The sequence below is a fragment of the Anarrhichthys ocellatus genome, unplaced genomic scaffold (assembly GCF_004355925.1).
Source record: "Anarrhichthys ocellatus isolate YVR2014 unplaced genomic scaffold, GSC_Weel_1.0 scaffold9, whole genome shotgun sequence".
Lineage (NCBI taxonomy): Eukaryota > Metazoa > Chordata > Actinopteri > Perciformes > Anarhichadidae > Anarrhichthys > Anarrhichthys ocellatus.
Genome location: NW_022280039.1, coordinates 4278321 through 4300109, shown reverse-complemented (window position 1 = coordinate 4300109; position 21789 = coordinate 4278321). Strand labels below are relative to the sequence as shown.

At 43.0% G+C, this 21789-nt stretch overlaps 4 protein-coding genes across 9 annotated transcripts in view; 3 read left to right on the top strand and 1 right to left on the bottom strand.

The window, feature by feature from the left end:
* The window catches only part of kdm2ba (lysine (K)-specific demethylase 2Ba), an 8899-nt gene extending 1019 nt beyond the window's left edge, over positions 1-7880 (top strand). Inside the window, exons 2-10 of one of the 2 annotated variants that reach the window (XM_031849395.1) lie at positions 1939-2166; positions 2339-2482; positions 3210-3296; positions 3685-3975; positions 4073-4893; positions 4988-5151; positions 5243-5404; positions 5780-5998; positions 6651-7880. In XM_031849395.1, coding sequence (XP_031705255.1) covers positions 1939-2166; positions 2339-2482; positions 3210-3296; positions 3685-3975; positions 4073-4893; positions 4988-5151; positions 5243-5404; positions 5780-5998; positions 6651-6832 — 2298 coding nt within the window. In that variant the 3' untranslated portion in view covers positions 6833-7880. Of the gene's footprint in view, positions 1-1935; positions 2167-2338; positions 2483-3209; positions 3297-3684; positions 3976-4072; positions 4894-4987; positions 5152-5242; positions 5405-5779; positions 5999-6650 lie in introns of both variants that reach the window. The other variant, XM_031849394.1, reaches the window with a different exon arrangement.
* A 716-nt stretch (positions 7881-8596) lies between these two features.
* Positions 8597-14202, bottom strand: rnf34a (ring finger protein 34a). Of its 5 annotated transcripts, XM_031849396.1 has the most exons (9): positions 14090-14166; positions 14005-14043; positions 13210-13428; positions 12172-12561; positions 11756-11818; positions 11366-11567; positions 11160-11189; positions 10889-10930; positions 8597-10412 (listed from the first exon to the last, which is right to left on the bottom strand). In XM_031849396.1, the coding sequence occupies exons 2-9, from the start codon at positions 14008-14010 to the stop codon at positions 10225-10227; spliced, it is 1140 nt and encodes a 379-aa protein (XP_031705256.1). In that variant the 5' UTR covers positions 14011-14043; positions 14090-14166; the 3' UTR covers positions 8597-10224. The 5 variants fall into 5 exon arrangements, with proteins under 5 accessions (XP_031705256.1, XP_031705257.1, XP_031705258.1 ...); XM_031849397.1 differs by lacking the exons at positions 14005-14043; positions 14090-14166 and adding an exon at positions 13627-13998; XM_031849398.1 differs by lacking the exon at positions 10889-10930 and having other exon boundaries at positions 14005-14202.
* Positions 14203-14476: 274 nt separating this feature from the next.
* On the top strand, positions 14477-17459 carry cunh5orf34 (chromosome unknown C5orf34 homolog). Its single transcript, XM_031849567.1, has 11 exons — positions 14477-14864; positions 15018-15107; positions 15203-15577; positions 15651-15913; positions 16012-16110; positions 16292-16412; positions 16501-16592; positions 16668-16746; positions 16838-16920; positions 16995-17041; positions 17150-17459. The coding sequence occupies exons 1-11, from the start codon at positions 14661-14663 to the stop codon at positions 17329-17331; spliced, it is 1635 nt and encodes a 544-aa protein (XP_031705427.1). The 5' UTR covers positions 14477-14660; the 3' UTR covers positions 17332-17459.
* A 69-nt stretch (positions 17460-17528) lies between these two features.
* On the top strand, positions 17529-21694 carry LOC116384564 (FYN-binding protein 1-like). The gene is made up of 6 exons (XM_031849369.1): positions 17529-18349; positions 18500-18997; positions 19118-19208; positions 19492-19556; positions 20605-20735; positions 21656-21694. The coding sequence occupies exons 2-6, from the start codon at positions 18559-18561 to the stop codon at positions 21692-21694; spliced, it is 765 nt and encodes a 254-aa protein (XP_031705229.1). The 5' UTR covers positions 17529-18349; positions 18500-18558.
* The last annotated feature ends 95 nt before the right edge of the window (positions 21695-21789 follow it).

The following is a 21789-nucleotide window of genomic DNA, read 5'->3' as shown; positions in this document are numbered from 1 at the left end:
ATATATATATATATATATATATATATATATATATATATATATATATACACACAAAAGTTTATATTTGTGCTATGAAGTGCATTTATTGTGGGGTTCACTGCATGAATGCTTTCTAACCAGGGCTCATGGGGTATTGCACAAGTCTCCGAAATATGAGAGGTGCTGACATAAGAGCCGTGTTCTTACACAATGTTAACACCCACCAACGCCATACCAGAGATGGTATTTTTGACCTCCTCTGTAGTGACACGTCGTTGAAGGCCGTAACACGCGCTGTTTGTTTGTGTCGAGGAACCGCTGAGCAAGAAACGATGAGCCCGGTGACTTCCTCCTTCCTGAAATCCATGCTCGAGCTGAGTCAGAAGACTGTAGCTCTGAATATAGGCCATGTTTTTGTTCGCAGACCTCAGTAACCAATCCCAAATTCCTGACACATTACTGCACAGCGTTATAGTGGAGACAGGTCAGCTGATAGTTGCAACCAGGCTCTGATGTGTCAGTTTTATGCCACTTATTTACGGTTATGAGCGTGCAATAGGAATGTAGGTGTTCCAGGTCTTCAGGGAGTGTACGAAATGTTTATTATTTGTTGCGGTCAAAACTTTGCATGGACACTTTAAGTAGCTGTGTTCAGAGGCTGACTTTAGGTGTGGTATTAGAAAAACAGAGGCCGCTGATGTTGACAGTCAACCACCCTGCAGCAGCAAACCTTCCTTTTGATGCTTCCCTCCCAAATGTCCACAGTAGTCAGATGGATTTATGGAAAGCTGTCAGAGGGATTATTCCCTATCTCCACTAAAATTCTCCATCAGGCAAAACACGAGGTAATCCTACAATTTAGAAGAAACGTATTATTTCAAATCTTTCCAAAGTCCTCCCTGAGGGGAACATAAGGAAATCAATACGACATTAATGATCTACTGAGACGGTTTGTGCACGTCAGCAGAGTCAGGGCTGGTTCCTCTCCTCTGTTTACATCTCTCTGACAGCATTCGTTTCATTGTCGTTCGTCTGGAACGTCTTGTTCTATTTGCATCCTGCGTTACCTGTTTGACCCGTCAGCAGCTCTCCAGCTTTGTTATCTACAAACTGAATTAGCATACACGGAAATGCCATGCAGCAGCAGCAGCAGCAGCAGCAGTAGTAGTAATAATCAATAATAGAAGGAGAATACATGACATCAGGGATGTGTTCACAGCCTCAAATCAAACCCTCCATACTGCACTTTATTTTTATCCGTCTGTTCACAGTTGCCACCAGCAAGGCAAAACGTGTTGTCAAGGTAACCTCCTCTCCTGCTAGAACCAGAATCACTAAAATGATTTCTGATTTGTCCTGCCATGGCAACAGGGAAGAGACTTAAAATACATGTGAGAAATTCACAAATATCAAACCTGGATCATAGATTCAAAGCCGCGTGCGTGTGCATGTGTGTGTGTGTGTGTGTGTGTGTACTTGGTGAGTAAGATGAGTTTAATATCCATGTTGCCTTTTCTTTTATTTACTCCCATGACTCACTCATTGATATGTATGCAGCTGTGAGGCTGGAGGCACTTTTACTTCTTCACATATAAACGTATAGTTTTCACCTGATATCTTCTGGGATCATTTCAGATTCTCAAATCTAATTGATTCGTCCATCAACAGAAATATCTTTATTATCGATTCATCCTTTAAGCATTGGTTGGTTCCATCTTCTCAAATGTGAACATGCTTGCAGGAACAGCTTGTTATAATTAAAATTAATCGGGTGTATATTGTGTTACGACACACATGATATCCGTCCTGATGGTCAGCTTCAGAAACTCTAAAATAGTGACTACTATACAGTATGTTGAAGCTTTTTCTTGCTCAAAGACCCTCATTCAGTGGCTGACATATCTGTTCTTTACAGGAATAAACCTCTCACCTCTCTCTCTCCGTTTTGTCTTCCAGCAGCGAGCGGCCAACCGGCCGAAGCCTAAGGTGGGGACGTCGTCGTCGTCGGCCGTGAAGCTGCCGTCCAATCGCAGCTCATCCGGAGCGAGACGCCGGAGGACACGATGTCGGAAGTGCGAAGCGTGCCTCCGGACCGAGTGTGGAGAGTGTCACTTCTGCAAGGACATGAAGAAGTTCGGAGGGCCGGGGCGCATGAAGCAGTCGTGCATCATGAGACAGTGCATTGCGGTAAGTTTTGTTGGCATCTTCAAAAAGTAGCACTTTCATTTTTACCCGTTTTTATATTTGACAACGGCTGTGTATTCAAAAAACTAGCAATGTGCAGTCACAGAAAAAGAAAACAAAAGTCATTATATAATATGGTTTGTTGAGTTAAATGTATTTTTTCTCCTTCATGCAGCCGGTTCTGCCTCACACAGCGGTGTGTGTGGTGTGCAAAGAGGCGGGGAAAGAGGACACACTGGAGGAGGAGGAGGACAAGTTCAACTTCATGCTGATGGAGTGCTCCATCTGCAACGAGATCGTCCATCCCAACTGTCTCAAGGTACAGAGGGCCAGGCTGGGAACATTCGAACAACCTCACCGTAGTTAAGTCACTCTCTGGCTGACTCATTCCTGATGAGTGTGTGCCAGGAATCCCAGTTCTTTGTAACGTAATGTGAGTGACTCAGACGTTTGGACCGTAGTCACTGGATGTGGTGTTGTTTATATAACTGAACACACTCATCACTATTATGTTTTTATGGCTCAAATGTGTTTGAGGATCCGACTCCTGCCGCATGCTCAAGAACACAAGTGATTAAGAATACAAGTATTTACCGAGTCACCAAAAATGTCGCCTCAAAAGGATGTGAAGCATCGGACCTCACTAGTAAAACCATTTCGTGATGTAAAGCAGCACACGCCCTGTTTGTAACCAGGCGTGTACAGGCTCGGTCAAACCAGTTTTTCAGACGAGCACTGTCTAGTTGTTTAGTAGCAAGCAACAACTAAGATATTTATTCATGTTTTATACATAATAACAAACACCAATTTGGACATTATATCCATTCAGAGATGCTTATTTAACCGTCTCACGTCGCAGTGTTTAACTCTACTTCCCTTCTCTATGTATGTTTGCTGAGGTTAAACTGTGCTAACCTGCCTAGCAGACGGTCTCTTTCACTTCCCTTATCGTGTTTGTGTTTAAAAACAAAACAACTCTACCTAGGAGTCCGTTAAAGCTTGTTGTTCTGGTTTGAATCCGGCTCATTTTCTTGTCGGTTTGTCAGGTGAGCGAAGCCTCAGGAGTGGTGAACGATGAACTTCCTAACTGCTGGGAATGTCCCAAATGCAACCATGCTGGGAAAAGTGGAAAAGTGAGTACAAATAGGTGCATGTCTGTCACAGCCTTAGGTTATGTCACAGTTTACTAAGTGTTGGAAGTGTGCTCACTCTGAAAACAGTAAAATAATTACTTCAGAGATTGTGTATGACTCATAGATAACAGGTGATTTCATTCTTCTGTATTGCTTGCAGTAATTCAATTTATGTGTGCCACTTCCTGTTTATACTTTTCTACTTTGTGAAAGTAACTCACATGTGACTCTTGTTTGTCACAGAAGCAGGAAACCACTGACTAACACATGTTTTGAACACAGTGACACACTTTATTAAACCTCAGGCACACTTGTAGTACAGTCGGTTTGCCTGTCCGCTATAGGCTAAAGGTATAAAGTTGTCTCGCAATTTTTTTTGTCCCCTTTGGTATTGAAGCAAAAAAGGGGTCCGGGGTTCAAGTACGCCTCCAACCTCCCTGGCTCTCTGCTGAGGGAGCAGAAGCCTGTGAAGGAGGAGGGGGGCGACGTTTCTTCTGCAGCCAAGAGGAGGCCAGACCGAGAGGAGACGCCCAGGTACAGACCCGAGGAGTCTCTCCACCGACAGCCACCACTGCTCTCCCCCAGCAACCTGCCCCGGCCCAGGCCTGAGGACAAGCTGAGGAAGAAGAGGAAGCTGTTTGATGACGATGAGGAAGAGGATCTCGGTGTGAGGAAGAAGGTTTGTGTCTTTTTACAGAGGGACTGATTTCATTTTTAGACATTTTAGATGCAAGTGTGCAAGTGATTCTCATACCGTTTAATTTTTTTTCCTGAAGGAAAAGTCCGATGATCCTTATTTTTCCAAACTTCTACACCAAATCAAGACCGAGGAGGACGACGAAGACACTTATTATGAGGAGGACGATGAAGAAGGAAGGGGGCCTCACTTCCGGGGCCTTTTAGAGAGGAAAGGGCGTTTTGGAGACACTGAAGAAGAAGGGGATGAAAGGGACGCCAGGAATGCACTTTTGAATCCCTGCATTAAAACACCCGTTGGCGACAGCGACCAGTCCCTCTGCAGCTCTCCGCAGGCCGGCCCCAGCAGCGAGGGCGGAAGTGAGACCCAGGAAAAAGGGCCGTGTCCTAAAGCTCGCCGCAAGCGCCGATTGCCCAACCGAGAGCTGAGCCGGGAGCTGAGCAAAGCACTGAACCAGGAAATCCAGAAGACGGAGGACTGCCTGGCCAACGAGAACCGCCAACCTCTCAAGGTGGAGCCGGAGACGGAGAACGAGGAGCCCAAGAGGTTGTTCCGCAACGGCAGTGAACTCGGGGACCAGAGGCCCCACCTCAAGACCAAAGAGATGAACGGGACCCCCTGGGAGCTGCGCCACTTCTACCCGAGTCAGATCACTCCGCTGGGCTTCAACCGGAGCACCCCGACCAACCGGCCGGTACCCCCACACTCCCCACCGAAGTGTGTCCAAATGGAGCGGCACGTCATCCGGCCCCCTCCGATCAGCCCGCCTCCCGACCGACTGCCTCTAAAAGACGGTAAAACACACGTGATACAGCGCGAGGTCTGGATGAAGATCTTTGGCTATCTCACGCACCAGGAGCTGTGTGTCTGCATGAGAGTTTGCAAGACGTGGAACAGATGGTACGTGCACGGCGCATGTTTACATTTTTATGTACAAATGTACAAATCTTTAAAGAAATAATATGTGACAGAAATCTTTCTTTCTGATGTCAAGGTGTTGTGATAAGAGACTTTGGACGAAGATTGATCTGAACCGCTGCACCTCCATCACTCCGCTCATGCTCAGTGGGATTATCCGCCGACAGCCACTTTCTCTGGACCTCAGCTGGACCAACATTTCCAAGAAACAATTAAGCTGGCTCATTAATAGATTGCCAGGTACCTAATTAATAGTGATTATTGATCTCTTTTTTTCTTTGTGTGTCTCTTGCTGTGCGTCAGTATTTGAAAGTGCTGCTGTGTTTTTCAGGTTTGCGAGTGTTGCGGCTATCGGGGTGCTCTTGGGCTGCTGTGTCTGCGCTCTGCACTTCCAGCTGCCCTCTGCTGCGCACCTTGGACGTCCAGTGGGTGGAGGGCCTCAAAGACCCACAGATGAGGGACCTGCTTTCACCCCCCACAGACAACAGACCAGGTAACTCGTGGGGCAACAAAGAACAAGCACTGCCATGGATGAGGGGTTTTATTCCTGCCTCCCATGCTTTAATGTATTTATAACAACTCTTAGGGATTAATTCAGTCATGGGGGCTCACATTGCACCTGTTACCTACCAGTGCATACTCCAAATTAGAGGTTTATTCTGTAAAACGGATTATTTTGCCTGAAAAACAGGCATGTTTTCCCCTCAGACCTCCTTCAGGTTTAGGTTTTAGAACTAAAACACAGCTTTAAAAATAAAGTTTAGTGTGACTCCTCATTTCCAGCTTTTAGCTATCCTAAAGATCCTTGTAGACTGTCATACACCTGTTGACAGGTACTGACCCTTGATGTTTCTTATGTGATCGACAGGTCAGCTGGATAACCGCTGCAAGCTGCGGAATGTGGAGGACCTGCGGCTCGCGGGGCTCGACATCACCGACACGTCTTTACGTCTCATCAGTCGGCAGATGCCCTCTCTGTCCATGCTGGACCTGAGCTACTGCAACCACATCAACGACCAGTCGGTCAACCTGCTGACAGCAGCAGGGACCACGACCAGAGACTCCCTCACAGATATCAACCTGTCAGGTGAGACCAGAGCAAAAGTAGAGTAGGAATACAACTATTGTAGTGGTTCATGAGTTGTAAAGGGGCCTGAAAAGGGTGATGCAGCAGTAAGTTAGATGCTTCCACTCACAAGTCAGTTTCTCAGAGGAACCGGTCGCTATGTTGAGGGTTTTTTTAAAGACCAGGCAGTGTCTATCACATCCTCAGTAATCCATGAAATCAGCAGTTGAAGATAAAAATGATCTTAACAGATAAAGAGTTTAAAGCAGGATATTCCAAATGACAATCCAAAGGCATCAGAGTCAATTAATTAGAAGAGAACAAGAGGATGGGGAGTTGCCTGGGTCATGTTTATTGTCCCATACGTAACTTTGTCCTCAAGTTTGTTTTGTTTTCACACATTTGCTACTGAACAAATGCCACAACATGAAATGGAATATAGTTAACGGTGAAAGCTGTAGTTGCCCGTCATCATTGTAAAGTGAGACTGTCCGTTGGGTCCAGTTTCAGTAGAGCCCATGGGGGGACATGACAGGACCGTGTAAGAGTTTTGTTCCATAAATCTGTTAATGTTGACATTATGCATTAAGAACAGAGAGAGGGAAAGATAATGCCGTTTTTTTAGTATACCAAGTTTGTGACAGATTTCTGTTCTCTCTGTTTTCCTTTTTAGTTTGTAACCGAGTCACAGATCATTCCCTAAACTTTTTCAAGCGCTGTGGAAGCATCTGTCAGATCGACCTTCGCTTCTGCAAGCAGGTGTCCAAGACGGCCTGCGAACGGTTCATCGCAGAGATGTCTGTCAGCGTACCGTTCAGACTGAAAGAGGACAAATTGCTGCAGAAGACCAGCTAGTTCCTAACAGGACAACAAAAATGAACGAAAGACTGTCCTTGCACTTAATGGAACAAGTTTTTTCTTTTTAAACTGGTCCTGTGTCCCGAGTCCTCTGCATCAATGTCACAGTAAAGGAACTGAACTGAGAGATGGGTTCCTGGATGGACTTAAGGAGGTGACAAACATTCACTGGACAGATAAAGAGGAGACGGCATGCATGCATTTGTGTTGCGATTGTACTTTTATAAAGACGTGCTTGTATTTGAGTTTCGGGTTGTTTTATTTTTATTCTTTAAATATTTGAAAACGCAGCATTTTTTTTATACAAGTATAATTTCACGAGTTTCAGTGTCTCGTGAGATGAATATCACGGAGAGACTGCATGTGAACTGAAAAGTTTGCCTTTATACAAAAGTGTCTTGTGTGCCAACATCTGTATTTGACATTAATGTAACTTCAATATCAGACAAAAAATAAGCTGTACAGATATAAATATGACTAAATTATCATAACTACTTCCCAAATATTTAGAATGTATTTCAAGAATGATTTAAAAACAAAGCTATCAAATTGAATATCCCTGTTCCACCCTCGTGTCTTCACTTACCTTAATACTTTAATAAATTGTTGAGTGTTGTGTTTAACAGGCTTTTCTCTGACATTTCAACGTTAATTTATTGATTTATTTTTACAGTCTGTATTTATTCCTTTTATTAAGTAACTTCACGTGGATCTCTCTGAGCTGGGTCAAATAATGCATCGCCCAAAAGTCAGCGGCAGGAAGTCGCAGCCATAGCAAACGTGTGACTGACGATTCATCTAACAGACTTATCTATAATGTTCTCAACCACACACACACGCGTGGTTGCTCCAAACAGGTTTGAGAAACACTTCATATCGCTAATTTGGTTTAAATAATGACTCCATACAGTAGGTGTTGTGTGTATCTTGGGGTGTGTTGTGTTGTGCTGTAACCTATCACCTCGGGTGAATGTGATAATGTTTATATTTGTAAATCCAAAAACTAAGTGCTAATATGCATTAAAAGAATTTCATTTGTACCACCGCTGAGTCTTGTCGGTCTTCATGTGCCAGGTTGATCTGTATTAGAAGCAGAGGTCAGAGGTTAGTGCGTCGTGTGACACTTCTGAGGTGACCGCCTCAGTGTGGATATTTGCTCCCAAATAATGTCTGACAACATAAGACATTTCTGCTCTCCAAAGACTGAATGCTAGTGTCTGTCTACTGGATGGATTGACCTGACATTAGTACACATATTCATATCTCCCGCAGGATAAACTGTAATCACTCTGATGATTTATTAATTTAACCTTTAATGCATCTGATGAAATTCCTGCAACACTGATGACATTCTCATTGGCCTCAGCTGTGTTTATTGCTCATTAGCAAATGCCAACACGCTAAACTTGAATGGTTAACACATGAACACTACACCTGCTAAACATTAGCACGTTAGCACTGTCACTGTGAGCGGTTAGCATTTAAAGCTCAACGTTTTGCCTGTGAAATATCTGCCCCAAAACAGCCCGATGTGATATTTTAAAATGACTAGACCAAAACCTAAACAATTACAATATTAAACAGAAATCCTGCAAGTCCTCACATTAGACTAGCTAACACCAGTGAACTTTGGGTTAAAAATTACCAAAATTGTTGATCATTTGGCTTAATCAATTACTCAACTGACCATTTCAGCCCTAATTACTACTTTATCCACGGTAATACAGGGACACTGCTTGTGACGCACGAGTATACAAAAAACAGACTTTAATTAAAATCTTTTAATTACCAAAATAAAAAGTTTAACATTCCCAAATACAAAGACCAAACCTTGCACACGCTTACACCCTCTCTAAAGAAAAGTGCAACCTGCTCTGCTACTGTTCAAGATTGTAGAGGGGATCTTTACTCTAATAGCAGCAATGTTGTGTGGGTGCAGTCCAGAGCTGGATACTTCTAAATGGGGGGGGGGGGGGGGATGTAACATTACCAGGTTCTGGTCATACTCTGGTTCAAGAGGCAACTTTAGCTCAAGCAAACCGAAGCAGATGCATTTCAAACCGTTTGACTGGAAACTAACGCTGTAATAATAAAACTAACCCAATCCCAGACATCTCAATAATCTGATGTTACACAATTTAAATGAAATGGAAAAGAAAAAAAAATGTATATATATATATATATATACACACACACATCTCATATGGATCCTTCTATGCAAATGCACATTAGCAAGTCATGATTTCTATACACCTTCTATACCACAGGTGTCAGTAAACTCGTAGCTATATCTTTGAATAGTTAGTTCAATACATCACTCCTACAGAAGAGAAAATCAACTAGAAAGCATTAAGACACTTCATTCCACTCCCAACAATATACGACAATAACAAAAATGAACATTCAGAGTTTCACATCCACAGTTCAGATGGAAAACCGGGACAATGGTTGTATGAGTTAGCACCGATTTTTGTCTTTTGTCTCAAAGTGCTGAGACAGAGGTGACAGTGGGGGTTAGCTATTGCTATGACGACAGACTTTGTACGACCATTTTAACGTGTAATGCATGACAATATGCGCTTATATAACAAATAAGTGAATATAATTGATAATGCATTGACTTCATCATAAAATCACCAATATCCTTGAGTTGCAAAAGCAAAGCACAACTTTGTGGGCTGAGTAACAGGAAAAGAAACTCAGTGATTTCTAATTCACTTTTTCCTCTGACTATTCAGAGTATTCAAGAATTAGCACACATGCTACCTCAGCCACTATTACCGCTCAACGTTTGCAGTGGGTTGTGAGCAGTGGTGCATTAACACACAGTGTTTTCTGCTAAAATGTGCCACACACACACACATACATAGTCGGGTGCGAAGCTTAAGGGCATGATGACCTATTACTTGGCACCTTGTTCTTCTCTCCTGTGGTGAGGTTTGCTATGTGTCTCTCCTTGGTGTTACTAAGATATGTAGTCCCTTGCAGTGACAGTCGTGAAGAGAGATGTTCTGAAGCTACAGTTTATAGGCAGATCTGAGGGTGACCAGTTGTGTTTCAAAAAAGACTGCACGTGGCTGAGTGCCACACATTCTTTGCTTTGAAAAAAATATGCCAGAAAAGCAAAACAGACACTTTTGGAAACGAACACAGATATGAGATATGTTTACTTGAGAGTTGACCGTTGCTCCTGTCCACTGGTGAAACTGAAGACAATTTCTTAAGAAAAACACATTTGTCGTAATATTGCAATGTGCAAATAATGTGAGAGGAATACAAACATAAGAGAATCTACAAAATAAGTCTTTTGGGGATCCAAAGGTTATGAGCTGCATGGTGGATGTAAGGTGCAGTATCAGTCTGAGCTGCTGCGGCGTTGCAGTGATGCATTAGGACTTGAAGACGTGCACGGCCCTCACGACGTACTGCCGGCAGATCGGGCACTCGTTCATCCTCTTGCCGCACTTGGTGCAGGTGACCATGTGACCGCACTCCAGGAGAACGCAGTCGATCGTCGCGTCCATGCAGATCCGGCAGAGGCTGTCGTCTTGGATCGTCAGCGGACCCTTCTCACCGTCTGATAAAGACACAGACAGGTTGGGAAACTGATTTTAACGCAGCGCTAAAAAACAAAACAAAGTGATATAACATGCACTGAGGAAGGACAAAGGGCCGGCAACACAGAGTGAATATACACAGCTGACATACTGCAGTTCTCAGTATGATGTGCTTCACACGTTGAAGCACGTGAGTAGATGACAGAGGGAGATTAACCTCACGGTGGATCAATGTTCCTGGATCATGACAGAACTGAAATGGCTGTACTTCGAGAAATGATTTAATCATTTCATCCCCAGTAAAATGGCCGGAGACCCTCACAGTGACTGGCATTCCACAGGGACGACCACATGCAAGGATTTCATAAAGAGGACAGTTGGATTAACGAATGAGAATGGGTTTCACGGTGAATACAGATGTGGTGGCGACACTGTTCGTACGATGGAGAGGCGAGTTACAGGTGGTGCATGTGACCATGGCATCTGTAAGCCTTACCTGAGAGGGCCCCGTTGCAGATAGGAGGGGGGAGGGGCTCCACTTTAGTGTGGGAGGAGTAAAGCAGGCAAGAGACATACCATCATGATTCTGAATGAGAAAACTCATTTGAATGCTTATGATTGATGCATCTTATTGCATTTTATTATTATCTACAGTATATCATATTGTCAGAGAAGGCAGAGATATTAGGTTTCTATGGTTATAAAAACAGGACGTGGTTTACAATACCGACATCTAGGACAGTGCACACAGTTGAGTGACAGCTTACCTGTGGTTACAGTAGTGCTCACATTTTCCACTGCAAGAAAAATAAATCTAAATCAATACAGCAACTTCCAAGCAAGAAATATTAGATTAAAGCCTATACAGTAGATACATTCTATATTAAATCAAATTACTTATATTAAAAAATGTAAAGTCAACAACTGACAAACTAAGGCACACGGTATTTATTCTGACAAAGTTGATACGCACATGATTTCCTGTTCTCCTCCTTCTCTCTGTACAGTCTGTTGACCCGCTCCACCAGCTCCCACTTCTCACAGCACCCTGAATAGTTGACAAAGTTCCTGGCAAGGATCTCCTTCAGCTGCCTGACAGACAGGCCCTCGATGTCCCGCAAGCTGGAAAGGTCCGAGAGAGACCCTCTGGCCCGACGCCACGACTGAGGACTGACCTGAAGGAGCAGATATCCAGACATTAGGGACAAAACAAAAGCGTACCTTGAGATTCCTCATGACAAACATGGGAGATTAGCATCATGCAAAAACAGTGAGTGGGATAGCACATGACACGCAGTGACAGAAATTTATGGGCAGAATGATTTCACAATGACAGCAGGAAATCTGATCGGTCACAGATCACCTCAGGTGTGTGTTCACTTGCATCCAAGTTGAGGAAAGACACAGAAGTGGCATCACCTATATCCTGCAACGCAACAGCAACAATCACCAACATTAGTGAGCACTACATGCAAGAGGAACAAGGAAGTTAACCGAGGATCAGGATTAGACAATATTCAGCTCACTGACACCTTGGGAACAACAATGTCTCGCACCTTCCATTCATAGAAAAGCTTACTGCTCCCTAAGCGGGCCAAGTACAAATATTTATAGTGGATCCAAGCTGATTGAACCTGAGCTCCCTATATAGTGCCTGCTATGGTGCTTCTTATACTCTTTTACTTTTTGTTTCTCTGCTTTCTTAAAGAGATAATTACAAGGATATGGCTGATGTGTGGTGCTATTAAAGATCATACATGGTTTAAAGTCGGTCCTGACCTGGTTGGTATCAGAGCTATCACTCCTGCTGAGGTGCTGCTCCTCCTGAGAGGCGACTAACGCAGACAGCTCGGAGGCCGACTGCGTGGTAAAAGGAGTCGGCGTGTACAGGGAGCGCGAGCGGAGGCTGCTCATGTCGGGCTCCTCCACTTCCTCAATGCCTTGGTGACAGAGCACCAAGTCCACCAAGTCCTCTTTTTCCCTGCAGGTATCGGTCGGGATGTTACGAAGCAGCAAGTACTGACGCAGGTCCCGGACTCGCAGGCGCATGAGCCGCGGCCGCTGAAAGGCCGTCGCTTTTAGCAAATGACATGTGGCACAAATGCGCAGATTCTCCTGAAGCACGGAGCACAGAGAGCAGAAGCTCTTCTTGCAGTCGCAGCAAATATACTGCAGGAAAAAAAAAGGTAATGGGAATGAGGTAATTTCAGATTGGGGACAACTTCTGCCAAAACTGCCTGAAAAAAAGAACTCGGCATTTGACATAAAAATGTGGCCAAACGTTTTTAATCAACCCTTATTTTCAAATGTTAACATTAAAGTGTGATATGACATTAAAATGAGGAAAACAGGAAGAGTGGAGAGACAACATTTAACTAATTACTGGAAAGCATATCAATGCCAGTAGACCGTTCCTTCATTATTCAATCACTCACATCTGCTCTACCTCTCCAGGCACAGAGACAGGAGGCAGCTCATTGCTTTTAAGTGACAAACATCAAACGGTAATAAATGCAAGACGTGGGATTAGACTGGCACAGTGAGCGAGTGAAGCACAGGGTTCAGACAAAATGAGACCTTGAGCCATACATGAACATGAGCACTCAGTGAAGATATTACAGAGTGAGTATGGTGTCCATCTGTCTCTGCAATCAGCTAGAACAACACAGCCTTTTCAGTAGAAATACAAAGCCCCTGGGTGTAAATTAAATTAATCCTTTTTTTTTGCCCCTCTGCTTCTATGCACCTTTTCCTTTTAAATAAGTCAGTGGACTAATTAACATACGCTGGCATCACACAGAGGATCCAGACACCTACCTTCCTCTTAAACACTGAGAAGGCCTGACCACAGGCCTTGCATACAAGACTGGGAGTCCCTGAGCTGGTGGGCGGGTATGTGGAGTATCCCGCACTGGGGGCAAATCTGAAGGGTCCAGCACCGGCCCCAAATCCTGGCTGCTGGCCTCGGACGGCCCCAGTACCCATGACTTCATTCAGCAGACCACAGCATGAAGCCCACATGGACGAGGCCCCTGCCTGACAGTCAGAAAACAGTATTTACCACTTTCACATTCATCTAGTTGATGTTGAAGACTGTAGCTACTAACTACAGCATGCTAAAAGCATCATTCATGCACATGGTTAACAAGTCTTATTATTTGTATAGAGCCCACTTATGGGTGCTTGTTATAGATGAGGTAGTGCTAGTTTAGTTTAAAACAATAAAGCACAAACCATGCAGACAGGAGCAAAAAGCCAGAACTGTCAAAACACTGCAACAGAGCAAACAAGACAATTAAGCTAACGTTAGCTGCACAGTTAAACATATTTTTGATAACAAGTTGACGTTAAAGTGGCAAGACAGCAGAAACATAACGTAGATTAAAATAAATTTGCCTACATATCTTTAAGCTTAACATTACAAAAACGTCGATGTTACGTGACAGCTGTCAGAGTCGCTGCCTATTCGACCGTTATGCTAGCTAACTAGCACAGGCTAAGATAAAGCGTTTCATTAGCTAACGTTAGTTAAAGCTACCGTTAGTTAGCTGCTGCTAGCGACAGTCAAGCAGAGCTAACATTGGATCACAGGTTACGTAAAGAAAACGACACCTTCATTGCAGCTCAGGCGCGTCTAATGAGAAAGTGGAGGTTGACGGTGTTACACCGTCAACCTCCACTTTGACGCAACATGGAGCATCACTTCTAATATGCCTGGATGTGTCTTGTCTCGATGTGATAAGAGCAACGGTGGAGACCCGAACACTGCTACTGCTTCTTCTTCTTCTTCTTCTTCTTCTTCTGTCTGATGCTGCTGCAGCAGCCTGTAGGCACCGACATAGTTTTGCTGCCCTCCACAGCTCATAAGTAGAATTGAGTTTAGTCTACTTGACCCCGGTCAGGAAACACTGTGCAGGTGTTGAGTCTAATTATGTTTTTTAATTAGCAAACACCGCAATTCTGTCTCATTGTTGGTTCTGACAGTCTATGGTGTGTGTACCGATTTCTACCAGAACTATCTGACTGTTACGTAAATTATGTGACATTCAAGCATTTTTAACTTCCGTTAACGCGACTCTCCCTTCATACGGCTCTGCCCACAAGGGCTACATTTCAGTCCGCGCCAATAACAAACGTCTCCACCTGATGACCTAGGACGCCGCGTCACCATGTTTTGAGTTTCAGCGCGTCCACAACTCTTCACTTTACATATATCAATGGTCCACAAGCCAAACCCAGGAAAATAGTTCCCATTTTCAGGTTTAACGATGGAAACCAGAGCCAGTGTCAGCTCGATGGTCATGTATGAGGACGAGTCTGTTGATGTTCGCTACGGAAACGGAGCCCAGTTACAACTGTCTCCGTGTGGCTGTGAGTTCATGCTGGTTAAACCCACGGATCCCTCCGGACATCCTCTGCAGTCCACCGAGAGGATCCGACAAAGGACAAGATTCACCATCAGCACGTATAAGGTGCAAACATGAAGTATTATTGGTTGGTAGTCCCAGTTTAAAAAAAGGCTCAAATTGAGGCTTGCTGGGGAAAAATGTACACAGTTAACTTAGGCTGTCATGTGTATTATGCAGAGAGCCCCTGTATTCAATATGATGGTGTCATTTTTGCAGGAGTTGATGGTGGCTGCATTGGCATTTAGGAATAAATATGCTACTCAACCATATCTGCCGGAGGAGCTCATCCCCGTTGACCACAAGAAGGTACCAAGAGCTCGTTCCTAGTCCACTATTAGTACCTCAAATTATTTTAGGGAATGATATTTGCAGCCTATTTTTTTTTGCTTCTCCTCCTGCAGCCTTTTTTCAGCATTGACTCTGACGTGCAGTGGCCTGAGTGGTCTTCTTGCGATGGTGAGCTGGGACCTGGAGGAGAGACTATCATCGGGTCGGAGGGAGGACGAGCTGTGTTGATGCTGTCGCCCTCAGGTGAAGAATTCTCCGTCGAGTTTACATGCAGCCTCAGTCAGACTCAAAATCAGCGCCGCATGGTGCAGGGCTTCAGCAGAGACTATGACAGCAGCTCAGGCATTCGGCAGCAAGGAAGCAATCTGATCTGTCACACCACGGATGGCGAGAACCAAGAGGTTCATCAGGGAAGAGGAAGCACAAGGAATGAGTCTATTAGACCGAGGTCTTGTTCTCCTCGCATCATCAGCACTGCTCAGCCAAAGGTAGTGCTTCACAGTAATATTTCTTTGCTTGTATAATGGCTTTGATTCAATATTTTACCTTCCTCCCCCCCAGCCAGAGAAGATGTATCAATCCACCACAGTGGTCCAGCATCACTCCTGCTGCGCTGTTGCCCCCATCTGGTGCTACCCTCTCTCCTTGGCCCGCCATCTCTGGACGGCTCATCTCTCTAAACCCGAAGATGTCCGAGTAGAGGGAACCAGTGATCTCGCAAAGGCACAGGGGAGAATAACAATGTCAGACGTATCCATCAAAGAGAGACGGTCTCACCTTCCTCAGGCGCTGCCTCTCACATGTTCATCACCTCACTGGCACAGGTTGAATGATCAAGTCACTTGCGTAAATATCAGACATGTAGAGCACTATCTAACACTGTTCACCGACTGATTTAAGCTTACTTACTCATTTATTTAAGGTGGAAGGTTAAAGAACCACTGGCCGAAAAAGAACATTCAGACCAAGATCTTCCAACAGAGTTGGTGAAAGTGATGTGGTGTCAAGGAGTCACCTACAGGTCAGTATGCAGGTTTTCAGGTTCAACAAGGACCGTAAAGATTTTGTGCTGATTCTGATTTTAAACGGCTTGTTATGATAAAACATGGCAATATAAGCTTGTTTGCAATTAAATGAAGGGATGCCTGATATATATACTCAGCTGTGTTGTGACGGAGTTGACCTGTATGTCTCCTGTGTAGGATACTGAGTGGGGCGGTCTCAGTCATTGAGGTTTGCCCGGGAGACGGATCAGTCATCCGCTCCAACGGTGTCCTTAACACTTATTTTACCCATTACAAACCTGATCTCCTGTCACGGCAGGTAAATTTCAGTCTCTCATCATATAAGTGTCTTAAATTTAATTAAAATATCCCCAATCGGGCATTAATCAATTGTGTCTATCTCACAGGCGAAAGAGATAACATACCACCTGAACAACCTTCAACCGGACGTACCCGGACAGCTGTACTCTGTGAGCTCGGTTGTGAGTCGTGCAAGCAGGTGAGCCGCTGCTTCATCACAGTCGGATGATTTTGACGACTCGCAGTCAATGACCGTCACATCACTGTGTTTCAGGATCCTCACTTGCTACGACGAGGCCAAGCAATCACTGAAGCTCCCTGTCACTCCCAGCTGCTTGCAAGATGTCAAAGAAGTAGTCCCTGCCCACATTACTTCAACTGTTAATATCTGCGGTATTTACACAGTGTTCAAGCTTCTAAATTGTTGGCAATTTTTGTTTCCAGGGGAGACATATTTCTACACCAGCAAGGATTGAAGAAAATCTGGTTGAGCGGCGTGTAAATGTCACACAGACGGTAGAAAGTCGGTGAGTTATATTTTATATTCTTTTAGTATTTTATCAATAAATGTGTAATTTAATATTATTTCAATTCCATGTAGGTCAGATCTTGTAGCTGCAGAACTGGAGAAGATAAAACGATTTAACTGTATCCTTTGCAAGGGGCTGTGGACAAGTTAGAAATGTTATATTATCATATCAGCTGGTAGATAATGCTGAGGAACATCGTGCATGCTCTTTAACAACCTGTGCCCAGTTCTGCTGGACAACAACCACCTGCTAAGAAGTGAGAAATGTTGTGCAAAACCGGAAGGTAGCTCTGCAGAAGAGGTGACTCATGAACCAGTGAATGAAAACTGCATCGCTGAGGCTCTTCAGAAGACATCCAAAGCCATACAGGACATTGATGCTCTCATATCTGCAGCCACACTGACTTGAGAGAGTCCTGCCTAAGAGAAACGTTTTCAGAATACAAAACCCCAACGTATTAGTTTGATACCTTTTTAAAAGCTGTAAACCTGTTTTACTGCTTTTTGTTGAGACCGAAATAAAGATTTTTCGATATCGATGCTGGCACATGGCTTTTATTTTGGATTTACTATTAACTGTCAAAGGTTGTATTTAACTACTGACTGCCAAAACTACAAACTCTGGCATGACTCCAAACAACATTCACACAGATAATGTTTTCCCAGTTGCTGATTACCATGTCTTTATCACCACACAATCCCTTCCTGTCAACTTGCAGTGGTAGAAAATAGCTTTAACATTTATTTCCTGCCTACACACATGACACATTCTGGTTGCAATGTAAAAGGTGTGACTAATAAAAAAAGACCTCAGTTTTGACTATTTCTGTAAACGTAAGTGCATGAGTGTTAATGTAGGTTGCTGTGGTGTTCCTTTGAACCACATGCCTCAGGTGCAATGTACATGTCAGGGACCAGAATCTTATTTTGTAACTGTCTCCAAAATGGTTTTATGAAATCATTAAAATAATAAAAGGAAAACTGCAAATTCCTGCTCTTAGGAGAAAGGATTCCAGTGTTCAAAGCCTGCTGCATGGAGTCAGTAATGGTACTTTTAAGTGCATTTTGTATTGTAAACAAGAGTTATTAATCTGGTATATCATTTCATATGCTATGACTTTTATTCTCTATATTTGGATCAGAACATTCCCGTTACAGTCCGTCTTTTTTAACATAAAGGTCACAAATTCTCAGAAACTGTCACAAATGTATGTCTTGAACTATTGAATCATTCATTTTCAAAGGCTAATCAGAAGGGAGGATGTTAGTTGAATCACACTAAGCAGACACCACTTGCCTTTTCTCACTCAGTTAAGAGTGACTACTTCCTGCATAGGTGGAGCATTTTTCTGTAGTAAACAGCTGTATCACACAGCCTCTGGCCACACAGACACACACCAGCACTTCAAACCAGAATCAAAGATCTGGTAAGTGGTTACTGACACATTTTATTCAAGCAATTATGCACTTTGTGAAATCCTCATTCATAGTTCTCATCTTTTTGCCTCCTGACGAGTGCATGTAATGTTACGTATGTTCATGCTTGTTAATCTGTAACTTTTGTCTTGACATTACAGGATTTAACAGGATTTTCTTCCTGCTCTTTAAAGGGAAACAGCTATACATCTCGGGACTCATGGCTCAATTCAACACAAGTTGCAACTCTTTGCCAGATGCTTCCTATAAACCCACAGTTCGACGAAACGTGCACGCTGTATCCTCTGTTCAAGCTAAAATAGCTGCCTTCAAGGGAAATTTGAAAACACAGACCCAGGAATTAGATGTGCCTTCGTCTCCCAAAGTGAACCAGCACAACAAATTCTCTCTGGCACAGCAAAGTTTGAGTCACAGAAATGATGGGGTGGTAGACATCATCAGCACTAAACCTCCCAAAACGCAGAAACCCAACTACATCAGAACATGTGGAACCCAAAATAACCTCCAAAGAGAGAGCACTGTTCCTGTGAAGAGGCTTCCTGCTGTGCTTGCTCTGGGAAGTCCTCCTCCGAAGCCTCTGAGGCCTCCTAGTGTAGACATTCATCGATTCGGAATAAATCTAAAATATGCCAATGACGGTAAGAAACACCTTTAAATGCTGGATTGTTCCCACACAATTGTTGTGTCTTCAAATACTATAATGTAGTAGAATGTTCATTGATGGAGTGTTAAATTAAGATGGCATTTTGGTGTGACAGGACTGGGGACGAAGATACCACGTCCTGTTGCTCCTCCGCCTCTACCTCCACGTCTACATCGGTGCCCATCATCCAGCCATGCAGCTACTCTGTAAGTGTCCATATTGTAGAGCTGCTGTAGCAAATTATAACAGCATCTGTCATCATGGTCGTTGGTTATGACCTTCATCAAACTCATCCACTGTGGATTCACGGTTGCAGTACTCTGCCTGCTGCTTCTCACAGGAAGCTGTTGTCGTTTGTCAGATCCTTAGTCTCATCAATACCCTCGAAGAAATGTGACTTTTGTTATGCACACTTGCAAAGATAAAATACTTCCCAGTCTGCCCATAAATTGTTTGAATTGATAAAATCTCTTTCTGACCATAATCAAGGAATCAACAGGATGAGAGCTATGAAGATGGCGGCATCATGAACCCTCCACCGCTCCCCCTTGCAGGTCGTGCCTATGTTTATATCATTTTACTCAATAAATTCACCATTATTTTAATCAGTGAATTGCTGAATTACTTGTTGCTTTGTTTTCACAGAATATCCTTTAAAGAGGGCAGAGGTAATCTATTCATCCTGCCAGTGACCCAGGGTGATTGGTTCAATGAGGAAATTATGTTTATGTTGACTGTTAGTGTTCATCACTTTGATCTTTTTTTGTCTCTACAGGCAGATATGAGAGAAGACTTGTACGAAGAAGTCAATCATAGATGGTAAGAATCAGGCAGAAATAAGACAAATATTGAATTGTATACTCGCATACAATATATATATTGTTTCATTAAAGGACGGAACAAGCAAAGAATCGTGGAAGAGAGGATGCAAACCATGGCAAAGTCGCAGAGGAGAGACAGGTAGTAAAGTTTCAGTAACTTTGTATATTGTATTAAGTTTATACTTGCTACCGAAATGGTGCATTTAAAACAGTTTTGATCCAATGACAACAATTGTAATCAGAAGCCAAAAGGAACCATCGTCTCAGAGGAAATTAAAGGGCAAGAGATAAAATCTAAGACAGAGAAGAAAAAGAAGAGTGGCCAAGAAGCAAACAAGACGTTCAAGGTAAAAGCACAAGGTCTATACACATACGTATGCTTTATTTATATCTGATGTACCAACACATTTAAATACACTACCACCGTGAAAGCAGTATGTGCAGATGTCATTTCATGCAAGTTGCAGAACAAACCACAAACACCTTAATAACAGGGATCAGGTAAATAACTGACATCTCCTTATCTTCAACTAGATTAAAGGACACGTTCACCTAACCACAAAGAGGAAGGAACTCGTTGATGTTAAAGGAGGAAAGGCAGACTTGTCTCTGAATCAAGGAGAGATTATAGAGGACGTCCACAAAACGGGTAGCCCAGAGCGACAACTGTGCTCACTAACAGCAACACAATGTAGAGGACGAAGAGGTGATGGTTGAAATATACACTAACATAATGCCCAAGCAATGATCTATGGTGATGTTTTGTCATATGTTCTTTCAGATGACTATGTGAAGAATGAGTCTGTCAATACAGGCCATGATGATTTAAAAGAGGAGGAGGAGACCGGGACTAGGATTTACCAGTCTGAAGCAGAGTCAGCCATCTATGATGACATCAGAGAACCAGCTGAGGTTTGCAGGTGCAAAATGCCTCTAAAATACTCCACAAACATCTTTAAAGACAAAAATATATGTTACGTTTCTCAGTCACACATATGATCTCTGCTCATTTTACGATTTTTTTAACGTCCTTTTTAGTGGACTTAACGTGCAACATTATCAGCGGTTTGTATTGTTTTAATTTATTTTATTTAAATATGACAATACACATTCACATTTTTTTCCTTCTTGTTTTTGAAACAGTCAGAGAGGATGATGTTAATGTTGATGTTGATAATCCAGACCCACGGTTGCACTCTTTTTGTATTTGTTTTGAATGGACGGATCACATTTGATCATTCCTTACTCTAGAAATTGTAGTGGCTGCATTTAAAGTAATGATATGGGAGACAAAAGGTCAGTGTTTAACCAAAAAATGTAAGTAATTTCATTTAAAAGAACCAACCAAATTGATCTACACAGAAATAAATGTGATTTACAGTCTAAAGAAATGCTCTTATAGTGCAAGTGACAATAATTATTTAAAATAGTTAGTTACATCCTTTTCCAGTCCGCTGCAGTCCAGTTTGACATAATGCGGATTGTTATGTATGGGTGACACCTAGTGGTTGACCTGCATATTGCAGCTATCATAAACTGCTGCCATGTTGCTTTTACAGCTGAAACCTTGAAAATCTCAAATATGTGTGAACTAATTGAATACAACACAATGCCTTTATACAAATAATAGCTACTGGATCTTATAATGTACACTTTTTGTTGAGACCGAGTCAGAGAAGTGTTCATTTTACACCAGGACAATCCTTTTTGCAGGTGTTTATGGTATTCTGTCCGTATACACTTTATTTAAAACTTTTAGATTTACAACTTTCAGTTCTGATTAAACCGCATCACACAGCATCTTCATAATGATTTGTCTCTTTTCCCATCAGAGTTTTTCCGCTGCCACAACCAAACACAGATGGAGGTGAATGTGTCCACATTTCTTCTTACGTGTTTGGCACTATGGAGGACATGGCAATATAACATACTAAACATGAATTGTCTTTGTGCCCACAGATGGTGT

Coding starts and splice junctions, on each gene's coding strand:
- rnf34a (XM_031849396.1), bottom strand. Junction 12,562..13,209: donor TCTCAGTGTTTAAGAGGAAG/GTAGGTGTCTGG, acceptor TTTTTCCTGCAG/TATATTTGCTGCGACTGCAA. Junction 10,931..11,159: donor GAGCACTACTGTAACCACAG/GTAAGCTGTCAC, acceptor CCCACACTAAAG/TGGAGCCCCTCCCCCCTCCT.
- cunh5orf34 (XM_031849567.1), top strand. CDS start 14,661: ATGGAAACCAGAGCCAGTGTCAGCTCGATGGTCATGTATGAGGACGAG. Junction 15,108..15,202: donor TCCCCGTTGACCACAAGAAG/GTACCAAGAGCT, acceptor CTCCTCCTGCAG/CCTTTTTTCAGCATTGACTC. Junction 16,593..16,667: donor GTTGTGAGTCGTGCAAGCAG/GTGAGCCGCTGC, acceptor ACTGTGTTTCAG/GATCCTCACTTGCTACGACG.
- LOC116384564 (XM_031849369.1), top strand. CDS start 18,559: ATGGCTCAATTCAACACAAGTTGCAACTCTTTGCCAGATGCTTCCTAT. Junction 19,557..20,604: donor TCCACCGCTCCCCCTTGCAG/GTCGTGCCTATG, acceptor ATGTTCTTTCAG/ATGACTATGTGAAGAATGAG. Junction 20,736..21,655: donor ACATCAGAGAACCAGCTGAG/GTTTGCAGGTGC, acceptor TTTTCCCATCAG/AGTTTTTCCGCTGCCACAAC.